Source organism: Hyaena hyaena, unplaced genomic scaffold, assembly GCF_003009895.1.
Source record: "Hyaena hyaena isolate Hyena2069 unplaced genomic scaffold, ASM300989v1 scaffold_253, whole genome shotgun sequence".
Lineage (NCBI taxonomy): Eukaryota > Metazoa > Chordata > Mammalia > Carnivora > Hyaenidae > Hyaena > Hyaena hyaena.
In genome coordinates, this window is record NW_024080887.1 from 759867 (window position 1) to 784506 (window position 24640).

Genomic DNA, 24640 nt, shown 5'->3' on the forward strand with positions numbered 1-24640 from the left:
ATGTTTATGATTTTTTATATTGGCTATTGTCTTTTTTCTTTAGTAAATCATTCCACTTGGAGATTTCTTTGATAAGGATATTCCTAAAATTAGTTTATAGTAAAAGTGAAAATATCAAAAGTTACTTGAAAATACCATCACTATTAAGATTACTTTTGATTCCTCTGACAGTTGCTGCTTGCTTGTTAAACCTTTGGCACAGAAGCCTCAGGTAAAACAGTGTAAATTTCTGACAGCTTTGTTCTAGTGCAGCTTTTTCATTACAGCTTGGTTCTACTCTCTTTAAATTATCTTTTCTGCTTCAGAAATAATTAAAAATTATAGGCATTGTTCATACGCAGCCTGAAAGGGATTTTCGTGGTGTTTGTGTTTAGAAGGGTGAATTTTGGGTAGCAGTAAATCTTTAGTTTTATCTTAGGTGCTCAATGTTCAAGACCTTTTGGAAAACATCTTCATTTTGAACAACAAAATAAAACATGAATTTATTTCATTTAGCTAATTGAATGAAAGTGTTCCTCTGAGATGGAGTTGGGGAAGAAACAAACCTTGTATTAGTTGTTACTTCTTAGTGTGGTAGACATTGCTAATTCAGCAGTGACAGTTTGTTAATTTAAGAAAAAAGAAACTGCTGTGGAATCTGTACCAATCCTTTTAATGTTAGGGTTTTATATAATGGGATAGTGAAACCAGCACTTGAACTTTAGTGAGAAAACAGTCATTTGCTTGTATTGTAGGCAAACCTGCAGAAAATGATGTTAAGCTTGGAGCTCTCAAACTGAAACCAAATACTAAAATCATGATGATGGGAACTCGTGAGGAGAGCTTGGTAAATGTTTACTTTTGTTACCATTTGTCCCTTTGAAGATATTATGATTTATATTACACTGTTATATCATAGTTTTAATTGTGGTAAAATTGTCAATTTAACAGTCAGTGAAAAATAAAAGCTTCCCAGTGTATGTGGTCTTAACTCAGCAGAAAACAAATACCAGGGAACTTGTTAGTATATAGTTAGCCATAAGTGTAGTAGTAGTGCAAATGGTCAAATTTAACATGGTAAATCTGCCCAGTGAACATATATAATGAAGTATAAAATGTGGAAATTTTCTCACAGTCTGTGTTTGAAAGATTCTTGAACTCAGATTGTATTTTTTTATTTGCTTTTTATGCTATGCATGCACTTGTTACATTAAAGATAATCTGGTAAAACAAAACTATTTTTCATCTTAATAGGAAGATGTCTTAGGGCCACCTCCAGACAATGATGATGTTGTCAACGATTTTGATATTGAAGATGAAGTAGTTGAAGTAGAAAATAGGTAAGTACTTTCCACTATCAAAGGAAATAGGTTTTAATGTGAAAAAAGGTGAATGTTTCATCTGATTTTATTTTTCTAATAGGGAAGAAAACCTATTGAAAATTTCTCGCAGGGTAAAAGAGTACAAAGTGGAGATTTTGAATCCTCCCAGGGAAGGGAAAAAGCTTTTGGTGCTAGATGTTGATTATACGTTATTTGGTAAGTCAGCTAAAACTGTGCTTCATCTTCTGTTACCCATAACAACTCTTTTTTTCCCCCTTTTATTTTTTTTCTTCCAGAATGAAATATTTGAAAGCTTTTCTTATTATAAAAAGTAAACCATTCATTGTGGAAAATGTTATTTGTAACCCCCAAGCCCAAAGATAACTATTCTCATATTTAGATGTGTATCTTCCAGGTTGTGTTTGTATGTATATCCTTTTTACTTTTACTTGATGATATATTAAATATCTTAGTCATTCAATATATTCATTGTGAATTAAGTATATGTAGTTTTTGGTCACACAGTACTGTAGTTTATGGATGCATCGTAATTTAACCAAGTCATTCCCTATTGATTAATGTTTTAATTTTTATGAGGATCATTTAAAAATTATTTTTGATATTTTATCCCTAGTTTTTCATTTAATTATGTTCAGGGCAGATTCTTGAATTAAAAACTTTCATGTCAAAAAAAAAGAAAGATGTGGGGTGCCTGGATGGCTCAGTCGTTAAGTGTCCAACTTCAGCTCAGGTCATCATCTCAACGGTTCGTGGGTTTGAGCCCTGCATCGGGTTCTGTGCTGACAGGCCTGGAGCCTGCTTCAGATTCTGTGTCTCTCTCTCCCTGCCACTTCCCCACTCCCACTGTCTTTCTCTCTTTCTCAAAAATAAACATTAAAAAAAGAAGGAAAGATGTTTGTCTCATCCTCTAACATTGCTAAGAAGTGATGAGTTAACTCCTGATATGGCATGAATTTATTTAGCTCTCATCCTAAACTTTAAGTACAGGTCATAGGTTAATGTATACTTATTTTAAAATTTGATTATTAAGTTAATTGGGCCTGTCATTTTGGTGAAATGTGATTCTGTCTGGAAGGTAAATGGCTAAAAGTAAGTATAAGTGACTCTAGTTTGCTTTTCATGTCACGAAATAACACCTATATTTTAGAGACTACGTGAAAAATAAATTCACAGTTTATTGTATAAGCTTGAATTCTGGGTATTGCTCTTCAAAATTAAAGTTGATTAATTAAAATTAGATTGTAAGTTGTTAAATTGTGTGCTTTGAAAGACCTCTGTTTATCAAGCACTGTAATTCAGTCTTATGTAGTTTGCATCTGAATGTTTATATTACACTTTTTAAGTTTTGTTGCTATCATGTACTTATCCACGATAACAAACTAATAATCATCAATGACTGATTTTCTTATAGACCACAGGTCTTGTGCAGAGACTGGAGTAGAATTAATGCGGCCATATCTTCACGAATTCCTCACATCTGCATATGAGGATTATGACATTGTTATTTGGTGTAAGCTATATTTTTTATTTAGATTCCATGGTGTAAGCTATATTTTTTGTTTAGATTCCTAATGTTGTTCTATAAATTATTCTACTTTATAAAATGTGACTTAACATGACCTGTTGTTAAATATGATACATTTTTCATTTGTTTTAGCAAATTTCTGATGAAGCATATTTAACTTTCTTGCAACACAGTATAAACTTACACGTATCTTTACCATTACCACTGAAATAGTTAAATGTAGGAAGAGAGTAGATGATGCTGTCAGAATAAAAATGATCTTACTTCCATAAGACCTCACCTTGCTGAGAACTTTTCTTTATGATCTTTACTGTAGAATCTTTGATGCTTCAGGATATTGTTGCTTCCTCCTTTTCACTCCAATTTCAGGAAAAACTTGGAGAAAGATGTATAAAAAAAATCACAGTGATGTTCTTCAGAAATAAAGGAATATGAATTTACTTAACGGAAATTAATAAATGAACTAAAGCAGTATTACTTAAATTGTTGTTGGTGGCCCATTCCAGGAACTCACAGGTCCATTATAAGATCAGTTTGCTCTGAAAAGTAAATTTATTACATTAGTGAGCACACTGTTTAGTTCAATGGACATTTTTTGGTAGCAAGACTTTATTGCTAAGGGAAGCAGTATATTGATTCATATCTTCCCTCCCCTCAAAAATTTAATGTTGCCTCTTGGCAAGCCTTAGGCAGAAAAAATCCTATCCTGATTGTGAATTAAATAAAACCTCATCAGTTAAAGATGCTGCATTTAATTGTACTGGGTTTTTGATGAGTGACCACCTAGTTTTTACTTCAGTCTCTAAATTTCCTTTATACTTTTCCTTTTTAATCACGATATCTCCATTGTTCAGTGTTAAAATGACTTCATAACCTTTAACATTAAATACATAGTTAAATACATAGTTTCTTGGTTTATGATGTACAGGGAAGAGAGCTCCCTGGGAACAAATTGTTGTTCAACTGACATCTGAGATGACATTTGAGATGACAAAGTTTCCTCTATATTAGACCTAGGATTTTGAGAACTTTTTACTGTCATATGTTTAAAATAAGTTATTTTTATAAATTATGATATTTTTATGGCCATATGTTGAAAAAGGCACTTTACTTTAGAGCTAAATAGAGTTTTAATTCTGACTTGGTTCTTACTTTGTGACACTAGGCAGGTCAGTTCATCTCTCTGAGCCTTAAGTTCCTCATCTGAGAAATGAAGAAAGGAAACCTATATTACAGGGTAGTTGCAAGAATAAAAGTATCAGTATATCAACTAGTATCATGTCTAACATATAGTAGTTACTTAATTGGAAACCCTTTTAATAGCTATGAATATTTTTGTTTTTTATTTGGGAATTATAGACCCAAAATAGATACTGAATTTAAAAAAAAAAATGTTTTTTCCTGTCTTGTGATTGTTGTCATTGTAGATACATCAGTCTCTTAAAATTTTAGTTCAACTGACGAGTTTTGTGTGATTCTTTCTGTTTTTGCGTATGTGTGCAGAGCTTTTTATTTTGAAAGCTTGGGTACCTCTTTGCTTTTAAAAAATACATATTAAACTCCTTTTCCTTTTTAAACATTTTAATTAGTAAAATGTTTCTCTCCCTCTCTCTCTGCCCCTCTCATGCTTGCACGCACGCCTGCTCTATTTCTCTCTCAAATAAACTTAAAAAATATCATTTTACTTAGTAAAATGTTTAAAATGTAGTTTAGTCCAGTTAACTTGGGACCAGAAGGACATATAAAACTGAGGGTTGAATTTTAATATCAGTGATCTTAAAACTGGTTGGTGTCTGATAATGAGCAGATACATAGATTAAATTTATGAATTTAGTTGTCTCAGACTCATGTTAAAAGCTCCTAGACTGAATAAACACTAAGTTTCCTGAGGCTGGCAAAATGTTAATTTTCATTGAACTTAATAGTCACTTTTGGCATCAACTTTTGGCACATAACATTGATATGCTTGTATTGACATCTATACTAATGAATTGCGTGGCAGTGGGAATGTGGAAGTAGATTGAAGATCCAGGCATCATATATTTAAGTTTGCATTAATAAGAAAATAGTATTAGGGCTGTTTTTTAAAAAAGGTTTAGGTCTTACTTTATAAATTACCTAAATTCAGAATTCTTTGGAACATTGGTTACCTGTATCTTTTAGATAAAAGTTGTTAAAATTCTATTTTGTGTTGACACACTAAAAATAAATTTATCTTTATAAATACTTAAAATTACCACAAATACGTTAGGAATTATTATTTGTGATGTATTTGAACTTTTACTATTGCTTAAAAACCTTATTTAAACAGAAGAAAAAATTCTCAAATGAAGTCCAAGCTTTTCATTTGTGTTGTGTTATCATTCTTCATATTTTAGCTGCAACAAATATGAAGTGGATTGAAGCTAAAATGAAAGTAAGTTTTAGACAATCCATTTAAGAATGTTTTGAAATTGCATTTGTCTTTTTAGAAGTTAGAAGTTGAAGTGATTTCATCTCATCAAAGGGCGTTTAGTAGATAAACATGCCATTATCAGGAATAGAGGTGTGTTTAAAATCTGTTTAATAGTGGATTGTATTGAATAATTAAAGCTTTTTCAAAAAAAGTACAGCACAGTTCCCCTCATTTTCCCCCCATTTACAATGCCTTTTTTCCCCCTTCTTTTGATATGGTATGTAATAATTAAAGAAACAATGTCCTTCTGAAATATAAAAAAATATAAAATGGGATGTAATCTGTTCCTAGTTTATTTTCTTTGGACTACCATTTAGTGACTTAGTAAAATGAAACTAAAAAACTTGCTAGTTGTTGAGAAAGGTGTGGTGGCCAGTAGGTTAGAAAGTTGGGATTGTGGGAAATTGTAGCTGGAGTATTTAGAAAGCCTAGAATTTTTCATGTTATTATGTTTTAACTACATGAATATTTGTATTTATAGGAGCTGGGAGTGAGCACAAATGCAAATTATAAGATTACCTTCATGTTGGACAGTGCTGCTATGATAACAGTGCATACTCCAAGGAGAGGATTAATAGATGTAAGAAATCATTTTACTTCTGGGGTACCTGGGTGGCTCAGTCGGTTGATAGACTGACTCTTGGTTTTGACTCAGGTCATGATCCCAGGATTCGGGAGTTTAAGCCCCACATTGGGCTTCCCACTGAAAGTGTGGAGCCTGCTTGGGATCCTCTTCCTCTCTCTCTGCCCCTCTCATGCTCTCATACATGCATGCTCTATTTCTCTCTCAAATAAACTTAAAAAATATCATCTTATTTCTGTTTAAAGACTTTTTTTCCTAGTGTACCTTTTTTTTAAAAAAGATTTTATCTTTTTAAGTAATATCTACACCCAACTTTGGGCTTGAACTCAGAACCTGAGATGAAGAGTTGTGTGTTGTATTGACTGAGCCAGCCAGGCGCCACTCTAGTGTACTTTTTGTATTTATATTGATGGAATAAACTACAGAAAGAGTTGAGAAGTACTCTGAAAAGATAGAAAAGTGTCAGTTGAGTTTCACATGGAAAGATGCATGTAGGGTTAATAGATTGGAATTTTAATGATAGAATTAAGAATCTTGAGTCAGGAGTGTCAGGAAAGGTCATGGATAATTATCCCATGATGATGGCAGCACAGTGTTGCTAAAAACAGAGTAGGTGTCATCAAGGAAGATACTAGAAGCAAAGCAAAACATACTCTCCCTGCCTTATGTAAAACGTGATAAGTAAAAACGGATACCATAATGCATGTACTTTGGTATGATGTATCTGTAGTCCTAGAGAAGAGCAGCAACAAGAACTGTCAGAGAAAAAGGTTGGGCTAAAAAGATTAGAGTTCTTTGTTTACTCATCAAGTAACCAGTCCTATTATTGAACTCCTACTAGAATGTATTGTGGAAGGCACTGTTGGAGATGAGGAGACATGGTCACGAACTAGTAGGAATTGGGGAGAACTATTAGCAAACTAGTTTGGAAAGCCTAGTGGGAACTGTATTGAAATCATACATAGATTTATTTAAGTGCATGGAGATTTATTCAGTAAAGGAAATACTTCATACATCAAGGGAAAAACATTATTACGTACTAAAGTAGTACATTTATAAAATCTAAACACTAAAAATAGTTTGGGAAGTGTTAAACATAGTAGTGTTTATAATAGTGAAAAATTAGAGAAATAAAAATAAACCTGGTTGTTGCCAGAAGGGAGGTAGGTGAGGAGATGGGTAAAATAGATGAAGGAGATTAAAAGGTACAAACTTCCAGTTATGAAATAAATACGTCATAGAGATGAAAAGTACAGCATAGGGAATATAGTCAATAATGTTGTAATAACGTTGTATGGTGATAGATGGTGATTGCACCGTCTTGATCACTAAGTTGTGTGTAGAGTTATTGAATCACTGCGTTGTACATTTGAAACTAATAAAACATTTTACATTAATTATACTTCAAGAAGAAGTTAATAAATCCTCAATATCCAATAGTAGGGAATTGGATATAAAAATTTTTGTTCATCCATGTAATGGAATGATGTAATAGAATATTTAGTGAATGAAAAATTTTTCATGATACATCATTAAAGTGAAAGAAGTACTTTAGAGGACAGTATTTGCAGACTGTTAGAAATAGTTTTTAAAACCTTTATTCTGTTCAGGTTTTCCCTTAACAAAACATCTGTGAACTCAAAAGCTGTTGAAGTTTATAAAAAAGACTGGAGGTAAATATAAATACAGTATTGTCAGAATAGCTAATTATTATTCTTGGCAATGATAGGATTGCAGATGATTTTAAATGTTCCAGTGTGCTTTTCTGTGTTTTCACAGTTTTTTCCTATCAGCAGTATTATCTCTCTAATTGAGAATAAATAGTCCATGTTTTCGGGAACAGAGTGTACATGACGTAATTAGAATGTAACAGCAGTATTTAAGAGGATGCAGGATTTCTAAACTTGGGTGTCATCAACTAAAGCTCTGGTCCTCTTGAGGCTTTTGTTAGCCAAGAATATGAAGAATCTGGCTTATTGGGTCAGTTGCATCTTTGTCTTGAAGTATTTGGGGCGTTTGTTTCAATAGTAAACAAGTAGTAAAAATTAATTTTTAATTTTAAAAATTATTTAAAATTAAAGTATTTTAAATAATAAAGTATAAGAACATTCTTTGCAGTAGTTAAGACACTAGAAGAATAAAGGCTTTCTCCATATTAAAATATGTTCTAGAAAGAGAAAAAATATTTTTAAATGACAACTTTTGTCATCTATTTATTACCATTTAATCTCATATAATTATAATTATTATCATAGAATCTCATGTTACCATAAATGAGACTCCTGTCTTCAAAAAATACTTGTAAAAAATAGTTTATTTAAAAAATTTTCTGAATGTGCAAAATAAATTCATATGATTTAAAACTAAAAAAATAAGTATGTAATGAAAAGTCCTCCTCCCACCTGGCCCTCTAGCCACTTAGTCTTTTCTTCCTACTGTTATTGTGTGGTCTTATAGAGAATTTATGCAAGTACCAACAGATAGGAATGTATAAGGAATTATCTTTTTGAAGACTTATTTTAAGAACTCAGAACTAGGGGCTCAGTTGGTTAAGCATCTGACTCTTGGTTTCGGCTCAGGTCATGATCTCACGTTTTTTGAGTTTGAGCCCAGCATTGGGCTCCCCGCTGACATGGCAGACAGAACCTGCTTGGGATTCTTTCTCTATCCTGCTCTCTCTGCCCCTCCCCTACTCACGCTGTCTCTGTCTCTCTCAAAATAAATAAATAAATAAACTTTAAAAAAAAAGAACTCAGACCGAGGGATGCTTGGGTGGTTCAGTTGCTTGAGCATTTGGCTCTTGATTTTGGCTTAGGTCATGATCCCAGAATTGTAGGATCAAGCCTCATGTCAGGTTCCGTGCTGAGCATAAAACCTGCTTAAGATGATCTCTCTCCCTCTGCCCCTCTCCCCCACTCATGTGCTCTTTTTCTGTCTTTCTCTAAGAAAAAAAAAAAAAAAAAAGACTCAGAAATAAAAGCAAGAGATTACAAATGATAGTGCTTTTGAAGTTAACCAGTTGTCCTAGAAGTTGTGCTCCTGTGCCACTAAATTAAAGGCTGAATCAATTTTCTTTCCTCTACGGAGTATTTAAGTTCTTAATAGAACCAGGTACATTGTTTGTTATTAAGGTTTTCTAATTTTGAAAAAAGACCCCATTTGACACTTAGGCTCTGAGGGGAATGTATTAGCTCAATAAGTCATGTGACTACTCAGTAGACAATTAACCACTTTGTATTCTTTTTAAATAATTACTCCTCCTTTGACTTCCAAACTTCACGTTAAAATTACAGAAAGTCTTATAATGAGTTTAATCAGGTAGACATGAACAGACCTTTCAGATGTTAACATTGTGAGATCCATTGTGTTTTAAAATGTGTTGTATCTCAGCTGGATCTGTTCACACAGCCAGCCATCCGTGTCCTACAGGAAGAAAGGAGCACTCTGATGCAGTTCTGCAGGGCATTTTGAGGGTATCTCTGCTTTTAAGAAAGGATGAACTGTTCATAAAATTGAGTTAAATCTAAACTTTTATTCTAAGGTAAAGCCTCTTGGTGTTATATGGGGAAAGTTTTCGGAGTTTTACAGCAAAAAAAACACCATTATGTTTGATGACATTGGAAGAAATTTTCTAATGAACCCACAGAATGGATTAAAGGTAAGACATAATTTTACTTGCTATGCTTACGTAATCTGGAATTTGTGGTAGAACTTTATCACTGTTGAATTTCATAGATTTTCGGAAGTCTTGTATTATGGTCACAGACAAGAAAGCTTACATAGTTAGAAAAATTCATACACAGTTCAACATTCTGTCTCCCACATTGGTATCTTGGTTGGCCAATTCATCTAGGTGTTTTTAATGAGCTGCGTGGAGCAACGTGGGCTGTTGTTGACTTTTAGCATCATTTTATTAGCGATACAAATCTTAGAATTTCTGATGTTCTGGTTAACTGGAAAGCTGGCAGTAAAAGTTTATTTTTTCCTGTTTAAACTGAAACTAAGGGTTTTGAAAATTCATACAGGGAAAGTAGAGATCCTAGAGTTATAAAACGCCAGAGCTAGGAATCTCTGTCATTTTGTCTGCCTTCTTAACTTTATATAAACAATCTGAGGATCAGAAAATCTGTAACTTGCCCAAAATCATGTATGTAACTGGTGAATGACAGAATTTGAGTTAGAATCTAAGTGACTTGATTCCAGTGATCTTAGCATGAAGTCCTATGCAGTCTTGTATAGACATGATGGGTAACATTTAATTCTGGTGGCAGCATAAAATTGGTAAGAGGAAAATTTGAAACTTTACATTTCTGGTATCTATCGTTGCCCATATGTTAATATGATATGAAAGTGGAAAAGATAGCTCTATAGTATGATACTAATGCAAGCGGAGTCTCAATCTGAAATGGCAATACTGACCCTAAGATATTTCTATTCTCAGTCCTGAACTTTTCCACAAGTTGGGTTCTTGATAACTTTATTTATTATATTTTTTTAATTTTTTAATGTTTATTTATTATTGAGACAGAGAGAAACAGAGGATGAGTGGGGGAGGGACAGAGAGAGAGGAAGACAGAGAATCCAAAGCAGGCTCCAGGCTCTGAGCTGTCAGCACAGAGCCCGACACGGGACTCGAACCCACGAACCATGAGATCATGACCTGAGCTGAAGGCGGACGCCCAACCGACTGAGCCACCCAGGCGCCCCAGGTTCTTGATAACTTTAGTAGAGAAAAATTTGAAGAGAGTACATTTTTGAAGCTTTCCTTACAGACTGTGGGTGTAGTCTTCAGTGTTTGAGGACAGTTTGGAGAGAGAATGCTGATCCCAGTAGTGAGTTGTAGCAATTAAAAATGCTAGTAGTACTTGAGGTAGATTGGTGGTTATGTTCCTCTTTAAAAATGGTATCTGTTTGAGGCTTTGGGAGAAGTGTTTTTCTCAAGTGTTGTACAGAAATAAATTCTGGAGTAAAGATTCATTTGATCTAAACCAAATGAAATTAGTGGTTGATACCTGCTCAGGAAAGGAAGTGAAATCATGATGTTCAAGGAGTGATTTTTGAGGAAAGCTTTATCTTAAAACAAACAAACAAACATAATCCTTAGTTTTATGTGTGTTTAGAAGAAACTTTATTTTCCCAGCCCACATTTGGGCCCAGCTTCTCTCTGAAAGCAAAGATGATATACACACTTAGTTATTCATGTTACTTTAAAGCAAGATTAGTATTATTATTATTACTTTAAACTAGGTACTCTGTAGAATCACTGAAAGAATTCCTAAAAATTTAAAAGCCTCCAATCTGTCCAAATTTTAATTCAGGAGAGGTATTTTTAAACATTCTACAGCTAATCTCTCACGTGTCTCCTTTTGAAAACTTCTTTTAAGAAGGTAATTATTAACAATCTCCCCACATTGACATAGAAGCCATTTTGAAATTGAGAAATATTCTTACTGTGTTTTGTTGTCATGGTTTCCTAATGCTCTTGATAGAAGTCTCAAAAAAAAGGTTATTTTTAAAATAGCAAACTTCTAATACTATAAGCTTGCCAATCTTAAGGTTTAATGTGGAATATAGAAGCCATTGTGAATTAGGAATAAGTACATTACTGAACTAAACAAAACTTGAGTTTTAGTCCTGGATAAATCAGTACTCTGAAAACTTAGATTGTTATTTACACAAGGAAATGATATAAGAGAAGGCTGGTAATCTAGACCATGTTAAGTTCCTAAAAATGTTTCTTTGGTTTGAGACTACAGTCGTCACACATGTTGCCTGTCCTGCTAGTGAGATCATTTTTGAGCAGTGGTACAATAATAAGTGATTATGCTAGAACAAGTGAAGTTAGGTGAATAATGGACTTTTTTCCACTTTACTACTTTAACTGTTAGATCCAGAGTCATAGGAGTATTTTAGCTTTGTTATTAATAGTGCTTAAGACCAAATGTTTACAAAGTAAAGGTAACTTAGCAGGACCTTGGTAAATCTTTACCAGCCACCGAAACTGTACTTTCTCTTTTAGTTGAAATCCCTTCCTACTTTAAAGTAGAAATCACATTGGCACATTGTATATTAATAGATTAAAAGTTAGCATGTTGTCTTTTTTTATTGGAATGAAGGAATACTTTGAAAGATTTTAATATTGCCCAAGATTATGTAGAAATTCATTTCACCACATCATTATATCCTGCCTCTTTACTCCCAGCCCCAAGGATTAAGCAAGGTCTGGTTCTTGAAGAGAATCTTCTTGATCTCCCACATGCATTGCTGCTGCTGTGAGACAGCACTGCCCACTCTACATGTTTGGAAGCAGAATCTCCTACAACTGCTTGCTTCTGTGCAGACTCACTAGGACAGCTCTTTTTGGTGCCCTTAAAGTTGTGGAAGCCTAGCTGACTGATGGGGGTCCTAACACCAAGCTGTTCTGATGCAAGTAGAACATACAGAAAAATTTTCTTCTGTCCATTTCAAGCTGATGTTCTGTCTTTCCAATAACAGAAGATAGGAATATATATAAAAAAATGTTTAAAACCTTTCCTATTCTTGATAGGGTATTCTTTGGGTTCATTGTATTTAACAGGTGACAAGTAAATGTCATCTGTTTCTCAGTTTACTAAGTAAAATTAATAACTGATAAGCAGTTTACATTTTCTCCAAATCATGATAAGGATATATTAATACTTTACTAAGTATGATTTATTTAGTTCTCTTTATATGTGTGTTTTAGGAATATGATTTTTAAAAACTATTTTTTATAAAATGGAAAAATCCAAATATAAATAGAACTATATAGAATTATATAAGGAACTTCTGTGTTTGCATCGTTCAGTTTAAACAACTTATTAATTCATAGATGATTATATTTGCTTTGTACCCAGCCTACTTCCCTCTCTGTAATTAAAGCAAATCTCAGACATACCATTTCATCAAATTTAATTAAAAATTTTTGAAAGGTTGTCTTGGGTTTTATAAAGATACTTGAGTTGATGTCTAAAAAGACAAAACCCTTTATTGGAACTGTGACAAAGAAAAGTGCATAAAATTTATAATTTAACAAATAGATATAAAGATAACACATGTAATTACCACCAAGTCAAGGTATTAATATCTCTTACTAATTACAATTCTCTACCCTATCTACCATCCTGACTTTTATGCTTTTGAAATGAATGCTTTTCATCATAAAATATACCAACCTTAAAAATCTGGAAAGTATGACTTTTTATGGGAAAACTCTTGTGTAGTTAAAATATTTTTATAGAGACTTTAATAATAAAAATATTTGTGATAAAATAAGAGAAAACATGTTATATAAATGTATAATAGCTATATAAAAATTTATAGCAAAAACACTGAAATGAAAATCATCATTGTTAAAATTTATTTCACTCCCCTGTTAGATCAAGCTTGTATTTGGATTAACATAAATTAGGTGGCATGAATTAAGTTATTTAATTGGTTAGAAGCAGCTGGGTTTGATAGAAGAGGCAAAAGTCTACAGTTTTGCAAAGTAGAGAAGCTGTGTGGAGTTCAAGTGCTACAAGAGAGCTGGTGCTGTCAGTCAGGTTCAGACTGAAAACGTAAAGTAAGGTGAATGAGGTGGAAGAGCTCTTAACTGCATTAGGAACATTATAGCATGACTGTCAGTTTATTGCACTGAGATAGTGCAAAAGTCCTTTTCAGTACCGACACCTTTAGTCATATTTTAATCTCATTAACTGAATCCGAATGAGAGGATAGTGTAGATGTGCTAGTTTCCTTACTGCAATGTAAAGTGTTGGATGTTTGTTTCTTAACAGATAAGACCTTTTATGAAAGCACACCTAAATCGAGATAAAGACAAGGAACTTTTAAAATTAACTCAGTACCTCAAGGAAATAGCAAAATTAGATGACTTTTTGGACCTAAATCACAAATATTGGGAAAGGTAAGTGCTAATTGCTCATCCCATTTCCTCCTTGCATTAATGAATGAAAAAACTATCCGGTGTCCATGGCATACACATAATTCTGAATTTTTATTTGAAGTGCGTGAATTCTAAAACTATTTTCTAATCCAGTGAGTGATATCTCCCTTGAAAGTATTTTTTTTTTTTCATCTTAACCTCTAACTTGTTCATAAACTCACATCTCTTAGGATTTTTAATCCTTTCTAGGAGAGAGGATTTGAGACTGATACGCATTTGTAATGCTACTTGTAAATTTCCCTGTGACACTAGATAGGTCACCCTTTTATGAGTCATACAGAATGTAGTCCCCTGTTCTTATATGTAAAATAAAGTCAGGATAAAATAAAACACATTAAAAAAAATTTTTTTTGTTAAAAATCACTCTACAAGTAACCTCTCTTGTATAGCAGAAAAATTTGAAAACTTTAATCCAGTAGAAAAACAATTACATAATGATTTTCTTTTCTAAAGAGAACCATAGTTACCATCTTAATGTGTAGTAGTCTTCTAGCCTTTCTTCTAAGCACAAACATTTGCACAAATCTACATTTAGACTGCATTTAAACATCAAGATTTTGAAGCAGGGAAAACTTCTGGAGAAGTGGACAGGATTATAATGTACTGTAAGTAATTTTTTGGAATTAGATCATTTAAAGATCTGATTGCATTAATAAATACAGCAACAAAAGAAACTGCTCAGGTAATAGCAACAATTAGGCTAAAATAGGGTAATTAGGAATAAATTCTAAAAGAAAGCTCTTCTGGGGTACTTGGGTGGCTCAGTTAGTTGTATCCAACTCTTGGATTTGGCTCGGGTCATGATCTCATGGTCCATGAGTTTTAGCCCTGCCTTGGGCTCCATGCTGACATATAGCTTTTTATTAGATGATTCTCATTCATAATCCTATTAGGAAGACAAAGCAGGCAATTTTATCCTCATCTCCAAATTACAGATGATGTAACTAAAGAATGGAGATAGTAAATGCTACAAAGTGAGCAAGTTTTGCACCATTAAAACTTTTCTTGGGTCACGTGTGTGTCTCAGTTAGTTAGGTGTCTGACTTCAGCTCAGGTCATGATCTCATGGTTCATGAGTCTGCGCCTCACAACAGGCTTGCTGCTGCAGTACAGAGCCCACTTCGGGCCGTCTCTCTCCTGCCCTCTCTGCCCCTCCGTCCCTCCCCTTCTCCCTCTCCCTCTCAAAAATAAACAAAGAGCTAAAAAAACAAAAAGTTGTCCAGGTCTTCTGATTTTAAGAACTCTTTCCCACCCCATACTACTGAATGTAGTAATTTATATATTTGAGAAATAGAGGTAAAAATTTGAATTTAGTGGTAGATTCCTATAAAATAATATGAGGAAAAATTAATTACTTATTATTAACATCTTTGCATCTTTACACTCTTGATCAGAGTCTTATAGCATCTGTGGCCCATAGTCATTACCCATGAAAAAAAAGTCTTTAAATGAATGAGAAATTTTTTGTGGAAATTGCAATATTAGTTAATACATCACTTTCACATTAGGAAGTCAGGCAGTATGAAGGGAGAGATTGCAGTCTCCAGAACCTTGTTTTGAGTCTGAGCTCTGCCACTTTCTAGCTCATTGAACTTGGGTAAATTGCTTACCCTCTTCATGCCTGTGAAATAAGAATAATTCTAAAAGAAAGCTATTCCTGTGTTCCTGGGTGGTTCAGTTAAGTGTCCAACACTTGGTTTTGGCTCAGGTCGTGATCTCATAGTGCGTGCGTTCGAGCCCTGCATTGGGCTCTGTACTAACAGTGCAGAACCTGTGTGGGATTCTCTCCCTTTCTCTCTGCCCCTCCCCTGCTTGTGCTTCCTATCTCTCTGTCTCTCAAAACAAACAATAAGAAGATAAAAGAAAGCTCTTCATAGAGCTGTTGTGAGGACTAAATGAATTAATACCTGTACTTAAAACAGTGGGGGGAAGGGCACGTGGGTGGCTCAGTGGGTTAAGTGTCCACCTCTTGATTTTGCCTCAGGTCATGATCTCATGGTTCATGGGATCAAGCTCTGAGTCAGGCTCTGAGCTGACAGCTGGAGCTTGCTTGGGATTCTCTCTCCCTCTCTCTCTCTGTCTCTTCCCTGCTCATTGTTTCTCTCTCTCTCAAAAAAACAAAAACAAAAAACCAGTGGTTGGCACATAAACAGTCAGTAATAGGTATTAGTTATTACATTAACATTAACATCTGGAAATGTTTTGTTATTAAAATCTGTTTCCTTTGGGAGGAGAGTTAGATTGTTATTGTGAATTTATCATGATACAGCTTAGACATATTTATTTTATTTCTTGCAGGTATCTGTCAAAGAAGCAAGGACAGTAGTTACAAGTTACATGGGCAGTTACCGAGGATACTTGAGATCACGAACTTCTTGCTTTTCTGCTAGAAATCATTATAATAGTGCTGGACACTGCAGCGAATATCAGACTGCTTATACTTGGTCTTCCAGTTTTGTAAATTTAATTTTATATTTTTTGAAGATCATAGCAATACGCTTAAAAAATCCTTTTCTCCTATATGAATATACTGTTACTCTTGAAAAATATTTTCTCCGGCATTGAGTACTGAGTTTTTTCCCCACACACACACAAAAAATGTACAAAAATGTATTCTCAACGGTGTCATTTTGTGGCTTTGGAAACCAGTTATGTCTTGTGTTTTTGTCTCACTGTGTTGTTTGACTAAATCTAAGACCAAACCCATCTTGAAGCTACTGCTTTTCCCTTTAAAACTCCCCCCCAAAAAAGTTTTTGCTTAAGGAACCTAGTTTGGTATGCTTAAAATCACCAAGAGTTTTTTTATTCCTTTGTTGTAGACACAATTCTCTTCTTCCTGTGCACTATTTACATCTCTACATTTTGATCTGTCTCAGTTTGGTCTGTATGTGTGTCTGTGTTCTTTGAGTAAAACTGGAAAACGTCAGCTGTGATACAAGTATGTCTCATAGTATGAGAAATAGGAAACATAAGACTGAAGAGTAAAACTAAGGAACAAAAATGTCTTCCTTTTTTTGGTGGCTAAGTAAAGGCACTTCTGCCTAAAACCTGCCTAATCATAAAAACAATTAAAGGCAATACATTTTTAAGTGGACATGTCACTGGCTCAGCCCTAAAAAGCATGAACAAAAAGTTTTTGTTCTGTTCCAGCTCTATATTGTCTTAAGTGCAAACACTATGTTTCAGTGAAAATATTTAGCCATAAGGTTAAAAAAAAATTATTTGCAATGCTTAAGCCCGCAGATATATAATGTGACCACTGTTTGTGTTGACAGTATTGCTTTATACAGTTCTTGTATTTGAAAGGAATCTAGTCCTTTCAAATAAACATGGTGTATATTGTTCTTACGGGACTATTTCAGTGGTGTAAATAATAAATACTTTTTCTTAAAACATTGGTTTTGGTCTTTTCTACCCCAAATATTTCGCCTCTTTCTGGAATCACAAAATGAAACATTAGGTTCAGGCAAGGACCTTTCAGAAAAAAACTAAACATGTATGGTTTATAAGTGTGTATATCACTATTCATGCATTCAGAATTGGTTTTAGCAGCTAATTAGATATGTTACGTTACCTAATTCTAGGAAGTACCCTGTATTCAGGGAGATAAGCTGTTTTTGTGACAGGTTATTATAAAAAATATATAGTGTAGAAGTGCTTGGGAACTCTTAACTAAATTCAATTAAAAACATCTTTCTAAATTATGAGGTTAAATTTAAACATTTAGGGATGGAGTAGAAGTTTTAGGAATATTCACTTCACTGGAGCATTTTCCCATTGTAAAAGGTGGTTTACTGTTCCAAAGTAGGTGTGGAAAGGGCTTAAATCCTCTTCGGAAAACTGAACACTTAAAGCTGTTTAGTTCGGAAGAGCAGATGTTTTCTAATTCAATATAAAATACAAAAATGAGTAAGCCTCAGAAAGCAAAGCAGGATTTTTTAAAATAGTTTATTGTCAAGTTGGTTTCCATATAACACCCAGTGCTCATCCCCACAAGTGCCCTCCTCCATGACCATCACCCCCCTTCCCCTCCCCCCACCCCATCTGCCCTCAGTTTGTTCTTGGCATTCAAGAGTCTCTTATGGTTTGCCTCCCTCCCTCTCCCCCTTTATTTCCCCGCTTCTTCTCCCCAACAGTTCTCCGTTAAGTTCCTCCTAATCCTCCTATACGTGCAAAGATACGGTATTTGTCCTGCTCTGCCTGACTTCTTCCCTCAGCATAACACCTTAAAGTTCCATCCATGTTGCTACAAATGGCCAGATTTCATTCTTTCTCATTGCCATGGAGTATTCCATTGTATAGATAAACCGCATCTTGATCCATTCATCTGTTGATGGACACTTAGGCTCTTTCCATGTTTTGGCTATTGTGGAGAGTGCTGCTATGAACATTGGGGGACATGTGCCCCTATGCATCAGCACTCCTGTACCCCTTGGGCAAATTCCTAGCAGTGCTATTGCTGGGTCATAGGGGAGTTCTATTGTTAATTTTTTGAGGAATCGCCGCACTGTTTGCCGGAGGGGCTGCACCAGTTGACATTCCCACCAACAATGTAGGAGGGTGCCCGTTTCTCCACATCCTCACCAGCATCTAGAGTCCTCTGATTTGCTCATTTTAACCACTCTGACTGGCATGAGGTGGTATCTCAGTGTGGTTTTGATTTGTATTTCCCTGATGAGGGGGGATGCTGAGCATCGTTTCATGTGTCTCTTGGCCATCTGGATGTCCTCTTTGGAGAAGTGTCTGTTCATATCTTCTGCCCCTCTCTTCAATGGATTGTTTGTTTTTTGGGTGTGGAGCTTGGTGAGTTCCTTATAGATTTTGGATACTAGTCCTTTAATATGTCATTACAACTATCTTTTTCCATACCGTCGGTTGCCTATTAGTTTTGTGGATTGTTTCCTTTGCCGGGCAGAAGCTTTTAATCTTGATGAGGTTCCAATAGCTCGGTTTTGCTCTTGATTCCCTTGCCTTTGGGGATGTGTCAAGTAAGAAATTGCTGCGGTTGGGGTCAAGGAGGTTGTTTCCTGCTTTCTTCTCTAGGATTTTGACGGTTTCCTGTCTCACGTTCAGGTCCTTTACCCATTTTGAGTTTATTTTTGTTATGGTGTGAGAAAATGATCGAGTTTCATTCTTCTGCATGTTGCTGTCCAGTTCTCCCTGCACCATCTGTTAAAGAGGCTGTCTTTTTGCCATTGGATACTCTTTCCTGATTTGTCAAAGATTAGTTGGCTGTACACTTTTGGGTGCAAATCTGAGTTCTCTATTCCATTGGTCTATGTGTCTGTTTTTGTGCAAATACCATACTGTCTTGATGATGACAGCTTTGTAGTAGAGGTTAAAGTCTGGGATGGTGATGCCTCCCGTTTTGGTTTTCTCCTTCAATATTACTTTGGCTATTTGGGGTCTTTTGTGGTTCCATACAAATTTTAGGATAGTTTGTTCTAGCTTTGAGAAGAATGTTGGTGCAATTTTGATTAGGATTGCATTGAATGTGTAGATTGCTTTGGGTAGTAATGACATATTAACAATATTTATTCTTCCAATCCATGAGCATGGAATGTTTTTCCATTTCTTTGTGTCTTCTTCAATTTCCTTCATAAGTTTTCTATAGTTTTCATCATACAGATCTCTTCTATCTTTGGTTAGGTTTATTCCTAGGTATCTTATGGTTTATTTTGTGCAATTGTGAATGGTATAAATTTCTTGATTTCTCTTTCTGTTGCTTAATTGTATAAAAATGCAACCAACTTCTCTATGTTGATTTTGTATCCTTTAACTTTGCTGAATTCATAGATCAGCTCTAGTAGGCTTCTGGTAGAGTCTGTCGGGTTTTCTATGTAGAGTATCGCGTCGTCTGCAAAGCAGGATTTTTAAAAAACATTTTCTGCCGTTAGGTGGTGCCCAAACCAAAGTTTATTAGGCAGTATGCTAAATTTAGCAATTCTGGGAGAACATTGTTCTTGTCAGCTTACTGAGATCACATGTTTGTGTGATTAATACATTCGTAGAGTATTAGACTTTTACTTTGTCTTCTGCATCTCATAACTTATTGAACATACTTATTTCTCAATCTCCATGTATGTGGCGCACACAACAGAACCAGGAGATGACTTAATCCACATACATATGCTGATGAAACAGCAAGTTAGTTTTATGACAGAGACGTTCCAAACTTTGAAGCGATTGATTCTTGATAAGATATATGTAATCTAAAAACTGCAGAACATCATGAAACCTTTGATTCAGAGAGAGCTGTCTGAGATCTAGTAGCCTCTTAGATCCTTTATGAAGATTAGTTATTGGACTAATGATACATACAGGAGTTACTTCGTTTTAATAGCAAAGAATAGTTAAACAGGTCATTACGGTGAGCAACTGAGATGTTCTTTATTCACAGAAAGTAAAATGATTGTCAGTTTTGTGGAGGAGGTGGAGCTCTGCAGGGAGAAGGACTGGGAAAGAATGATAATGCAAAAAAAAAAAAAGAAAATGCAAATTACTTAGTTGATAGCTTGGTTTCTACATGACAGTTGGTTGCCAAGAATAATCATAAAATGTGAATAGTGAATAAACTGGTTGAGGATTTTTCTCATTCCAAGTAATGAACAGAACTTTCAATGGAAAATTGTTACAGTTTCTCCTAAGGTATTTATACATCAAACTATTCTTACTAACTAGAATAGCATCTCAAGAGGTGTCTATAGAGATTAAACACTTAAGTATTTATGTAAGGTTATAGTAGTCTTTGGAATTGCTTTGGAGAGGCTGTGTCAGTTTTGATGGGAATGATAAATATTCAGAGCTTAAGAAGAAAATCCTTAAAGATGAGCTTGACAGATTTATCAAAGACTTATGAGAAATTAATTCATGATAAGAACTAGAAGAGAAATATCAGACATCCTGTGGGGTTAAAAAAGGCTATCAATTACCTAATGTCAATGAGGTTCCACGTAGAATATAAAATCTTACAAATCTCTAACACTAAAGATTTTTTTTAAAACTCTAGAAGTAAGCAAGCACTTCTTAAATGCTGCTAAAAAGTGATTTCCTGATACAGTGTTACTTATTGAAACCTGATTTCCTTGTGAAAACCTTTAAAAGTTCAACCGAGGGTTTGTAAGACCATTTATAAGCAGTGGCAACATAATCATAAAAATATAAAAGCCAGATTGCTTAAGCATTAGTGATATTTCTATTAGTCAATATGTTAGATGTGTATGTGTGTAATCTGTGACACAAGAGGCCAAACTCTCGTTTGGAACATACAGATTATTAAAATGAAGTAAACCATTTTAATTGAATACAAATCCCTCTTAATCCAATTATTAGCTATTAATTCCCTGGAGCACTTTTGATTGCTATCACTTCTTGTTGCATAATATGTAGGAACAGTTATGGTTTCCCAAATGAGACCTTAGAAAAAAAGGCAAGAGATTTGTCAGGATTGACACTTGGCTAGAATCCCGCCTTACTAACAGTGGGACCTTACACAAGTCTCTCTAACCCTTTGAACTTTTCTTTCCTCTTCAAAAAAGAACTAATAATAACACTTCTCTCTCCCAAAGGCTGTTGCAAAGATCACATGAGACAATTCATCTGGAAATACTTTGAAGCAACGAAAGCTTTGTGAATGTTAGATGTTATTAAAAGTGGTTCCGAGGGTGTGGCTATGATTGAGCTATATCATTCTTGAAATTATAATTAGAGTGTAGTGTTAAAAGGAAAGCTTTCTGTAATTACGTACATGTTTTACAAATATTACCTTGGCTTTCTGAGAGTTCTAAACAGCCAAGGAAAGTAAAATGAAGATGTGCTTCTTACGATCTAGGTGTTTTGTAAGCATGCTTTTAGTAATGGTCTGGACTGGAAGGCCTGCCGACTCCACTATTAACCATCCAAAGTACATATGTTTAAGACTTTAGCAGCATTATAATACATCTTTGTATAGTGGAATATTAACATTATTTTAATCTTTTAACTTTGGAGATGCTGTTCCCAGACAGACGTTAGCTAATTTTGCTATGCATGTAAAAAATTAAAAATTACTCCAAAGCAATGAGAACTTTTTCTTTATATATATATATTTGTGTGTGTGTGTGTGTGTGTGTGTGTGTGTGTGTTTTGTTGTAAAGATATACTCAGGTAGATACTAATTTTTCCCCGGTAGGCTTGGCAGAATAAACTGCCTATGCAGGAAACAGGCAGTCAACATTTAACGTACATTTGTTAGTCCTCCGTGTCTCAGGCATTGTTCTTCAGAGGTAAACACAAGAAGATTCTCTTCCCTCACAGAATTTATGTTTGAGTAAAGGAAACAATAAAGAAAAAAGCAACGTGATAATTTTTGAAGACTAAGAAGTGCTTTGAAAATGTAGTATGATAGAAGGTGGAATTGAAGGGTGGTGATTGGCAAGGGCATAGACCAGAGTGGGAAGACCCGAGTAAGAGGCATCACTCAGAATATTATGGAGAAGAGCAGTGGCGGCAGAGCTAAGGAGGATGTGCAAGACCTTAAGGCAAGAAGAAGATAGGGAGGTTCTGGGATTGGTGGGAGGTAAGTGGTCGCTGGTGGGAGATGAGGATGGAGACACGGGCAGAGCCTATGGGATAGGATTTTGCAGGTCACAGTAAGTAACCTGGTGAGTTCTAAGTGAAATGGGGAGAGCCAGTGGAGGATTTTTAAGTAGGGGAACGACAATTGTTTTTAATAGCCTTACTGAGACAAAATTTACACACTCTAAAATTCACCCATTTGAAGTGTGCAATTCAATGGTTTTAATATGTTTACAGATTTGTTCAGCCATCACCATGATCTAATTTTAGAACCTTATTTGTTTTTAAGAAGATCATACTGGCTCTTGTGTGGAGAATGGATTATAGAGGATCGAAAGTAGAAAGGACGAGATCAGTCAGGAGGTTACTGTTATTATTCCAGATGGGAGGTTTTAAAAGTGACCAAGGGAAAGTTTGCATTCCTTCACTCCTTCACTGCATCACTTCTGAACTACCTATCGGGGCTCCCGGGTGGCTCATTTGGTTAAGCGTCCAACTCTCGGTTTTGGCTCAGGTCACGAACAATTCGTGATTCAAGCCCCACATCGGGCTCTGCCCTGATAGCACGGAGCCTGCTTGGGATTCTCTCTCTCCCTCTCTCTCTACCCCTCCCCTGCTCACTCTCTATCTCAAAATAAATAAAAACTAAAAAAAAAAAAAAATTAAATGCTTGAATTACCTACTGAGCCCCTGTGATGTGCTAGGTACTATCTGAGGTGCCAGATCTTTAGTGGTAAGTAAGGCTGATGTGATCCCTGCCCTCCGGAGCCAGCAGCTGTAGGACTGGGCATGGCAAACTCAGCCCTCTGGGCTTCACCACTTGCCAAGGTATTTAATTTGAAAAATAGAGAACTCAACATATGAACCCTTCTCCTTCCACCTACACCCACCGTGGAAAAGCCCTCAGGGATTCCAGCCGACCTTGCTGTCCAGAGGCTGGACACGTGGTGAAGTTTCCAGCATGAGCATGCATGGCCATGACAGTGTGGAGGGGAGCAATTAGGGAGAAAGATCAAAGACCCCTCTTCTTTTCTCTGGGGGGTGTTGTAGTAGTGTAGAACATCCTTCTAGCTATTTCATACACAGGCAACAGAAAAAGTTATTTAAGCAGTATTTTGCCTTTGTGCTCAATATAATCACTTCCTCCCCAAAGTCTAACGAGGCTACAATGTGTGCCCTAAATCTGTGGCTGAATTCTGCTGCCAGATGTTTCCTCAACTCTCAATCCCAGGAACACCTTCCTCCAGTATTCCTGGGGCTTATCTCATGCAAAGTGATTCAAAGGTGTTGTGTTACAATCAGATCTTTCATAGCATGCACTGCTACAAAAGCTTTGAAATTTTAGTCAAAGCAAAAACAAAATGATAAACTAAGCTTGAACTTCTACTGAGAATAAAATAATGACGGGACACTTAAGCACTTTTGTCGATATTACTCAGTTTTAAGAAGACATAATTTTTTTTAAAAATCTGTGAATATTCTTTATTTACTCCTAAATAGCTCTTTGCTAAAAGAAGAATGAGCGTGCATTATTGTTTTGGTGGACTTGGTGGATCTGTTTAGTTAATGTTAGTCCTAATGGTTTGAAAGAACTTCTCTTTTCATTTTTTTTTTTAATGTTTTTTATTTATTTCTAGGAGAGAGAGAGAGAGAGACAGCGTGAGCAGGGGAGGGTCAGAGAGAGAGGGAGTCACAGACTGAAACAGGCTCCAGGCTCTGAGCTGGCAGTCAGCACAGAGCCCGACGCGGGGCTCGAACCCACGAACCGCGAGATCATGACCTAAGTGAAAGTCGGACGCTTAACCGACTAAGCCACCCAGGCGCCCCTCTTTTCATTTTTAAAGAGTATTTTTATTTACTTAAGAAATACAAATACTTTTAAAAAGTTACATGTGATCTCATCATCTAGGGGTAACCATGGTTGACATTGTGATGTACTTACTTCCAGGCTTTTCTGTGTGTCCACGTGTACTGATGGAATATCTCTGGAAGAATGGTCAGACATGTCTCAGTGGCTCTTTGTGCTTGAATGAATTAGCCAGAGTGGTTATTTTAGACCCATGTAATTGAAAGCTTCTAGAAACAGAGATCATATTTCTATTACTTTTGTATTCTTTGCAAGTACACAGTAAGCTTCTGAACTTGGTAGATATGTGACAAATAAGAGTTAAGCTAATAAATGTGTAAATAAACAAGCCATACTTACTCAATGTCATTATTTTTAACATTTGGTTCT

The 24640-nt window shown here is 35.2% G+C and overlaps 1 protein-coding gene across 2 annotated transcripts in view; it reads left to right on the forward strand.

Moving 5' to 3' along the window:
* UBLCP1 (ubiquitin like domain containing CTD phosphatase 1) overlaps nt 1–17243 on the forward strand; it is a 20975-nt gene extending 3732 nt beyond the window's left edge. For both annotated transcript variants that reach the window (XM_039245361.1, XM_039245362.1), the window contains exons 3-11: nt 735–826; nt 1234–1319; nt 1402–1517; nt 2734–2832; nt 5226–5263; nt 5784–5882; nt 9427–9543; nt 13682–13809; nt 16147–17243. In XM_039245361.1, coding sequence (XP_039101292.1) covers nt 735–826; nt 1234–1319; nt 1402–1517; nt 2734–2832; nt 5226–5263; nt 5784–5882; nt 9427–9543; nt 13682–13809; nt 16147–16174 — 803 coding nt within the window. In that variant the 3' untranslated portion in view covers nt 16175–17243. The remainder of the gene's footprint in view (nt 1–734; nt 827–1233; nt 1320–1401; nt 1518–2733; nt 2833–5225; nt 5264–5783; nt 5883–9426; nt 9544–13681; nt 13810–16146) is intronic.
* The last annotated feature ends 7397 nt before the right edge of the window (nt 17244–24640 follow it).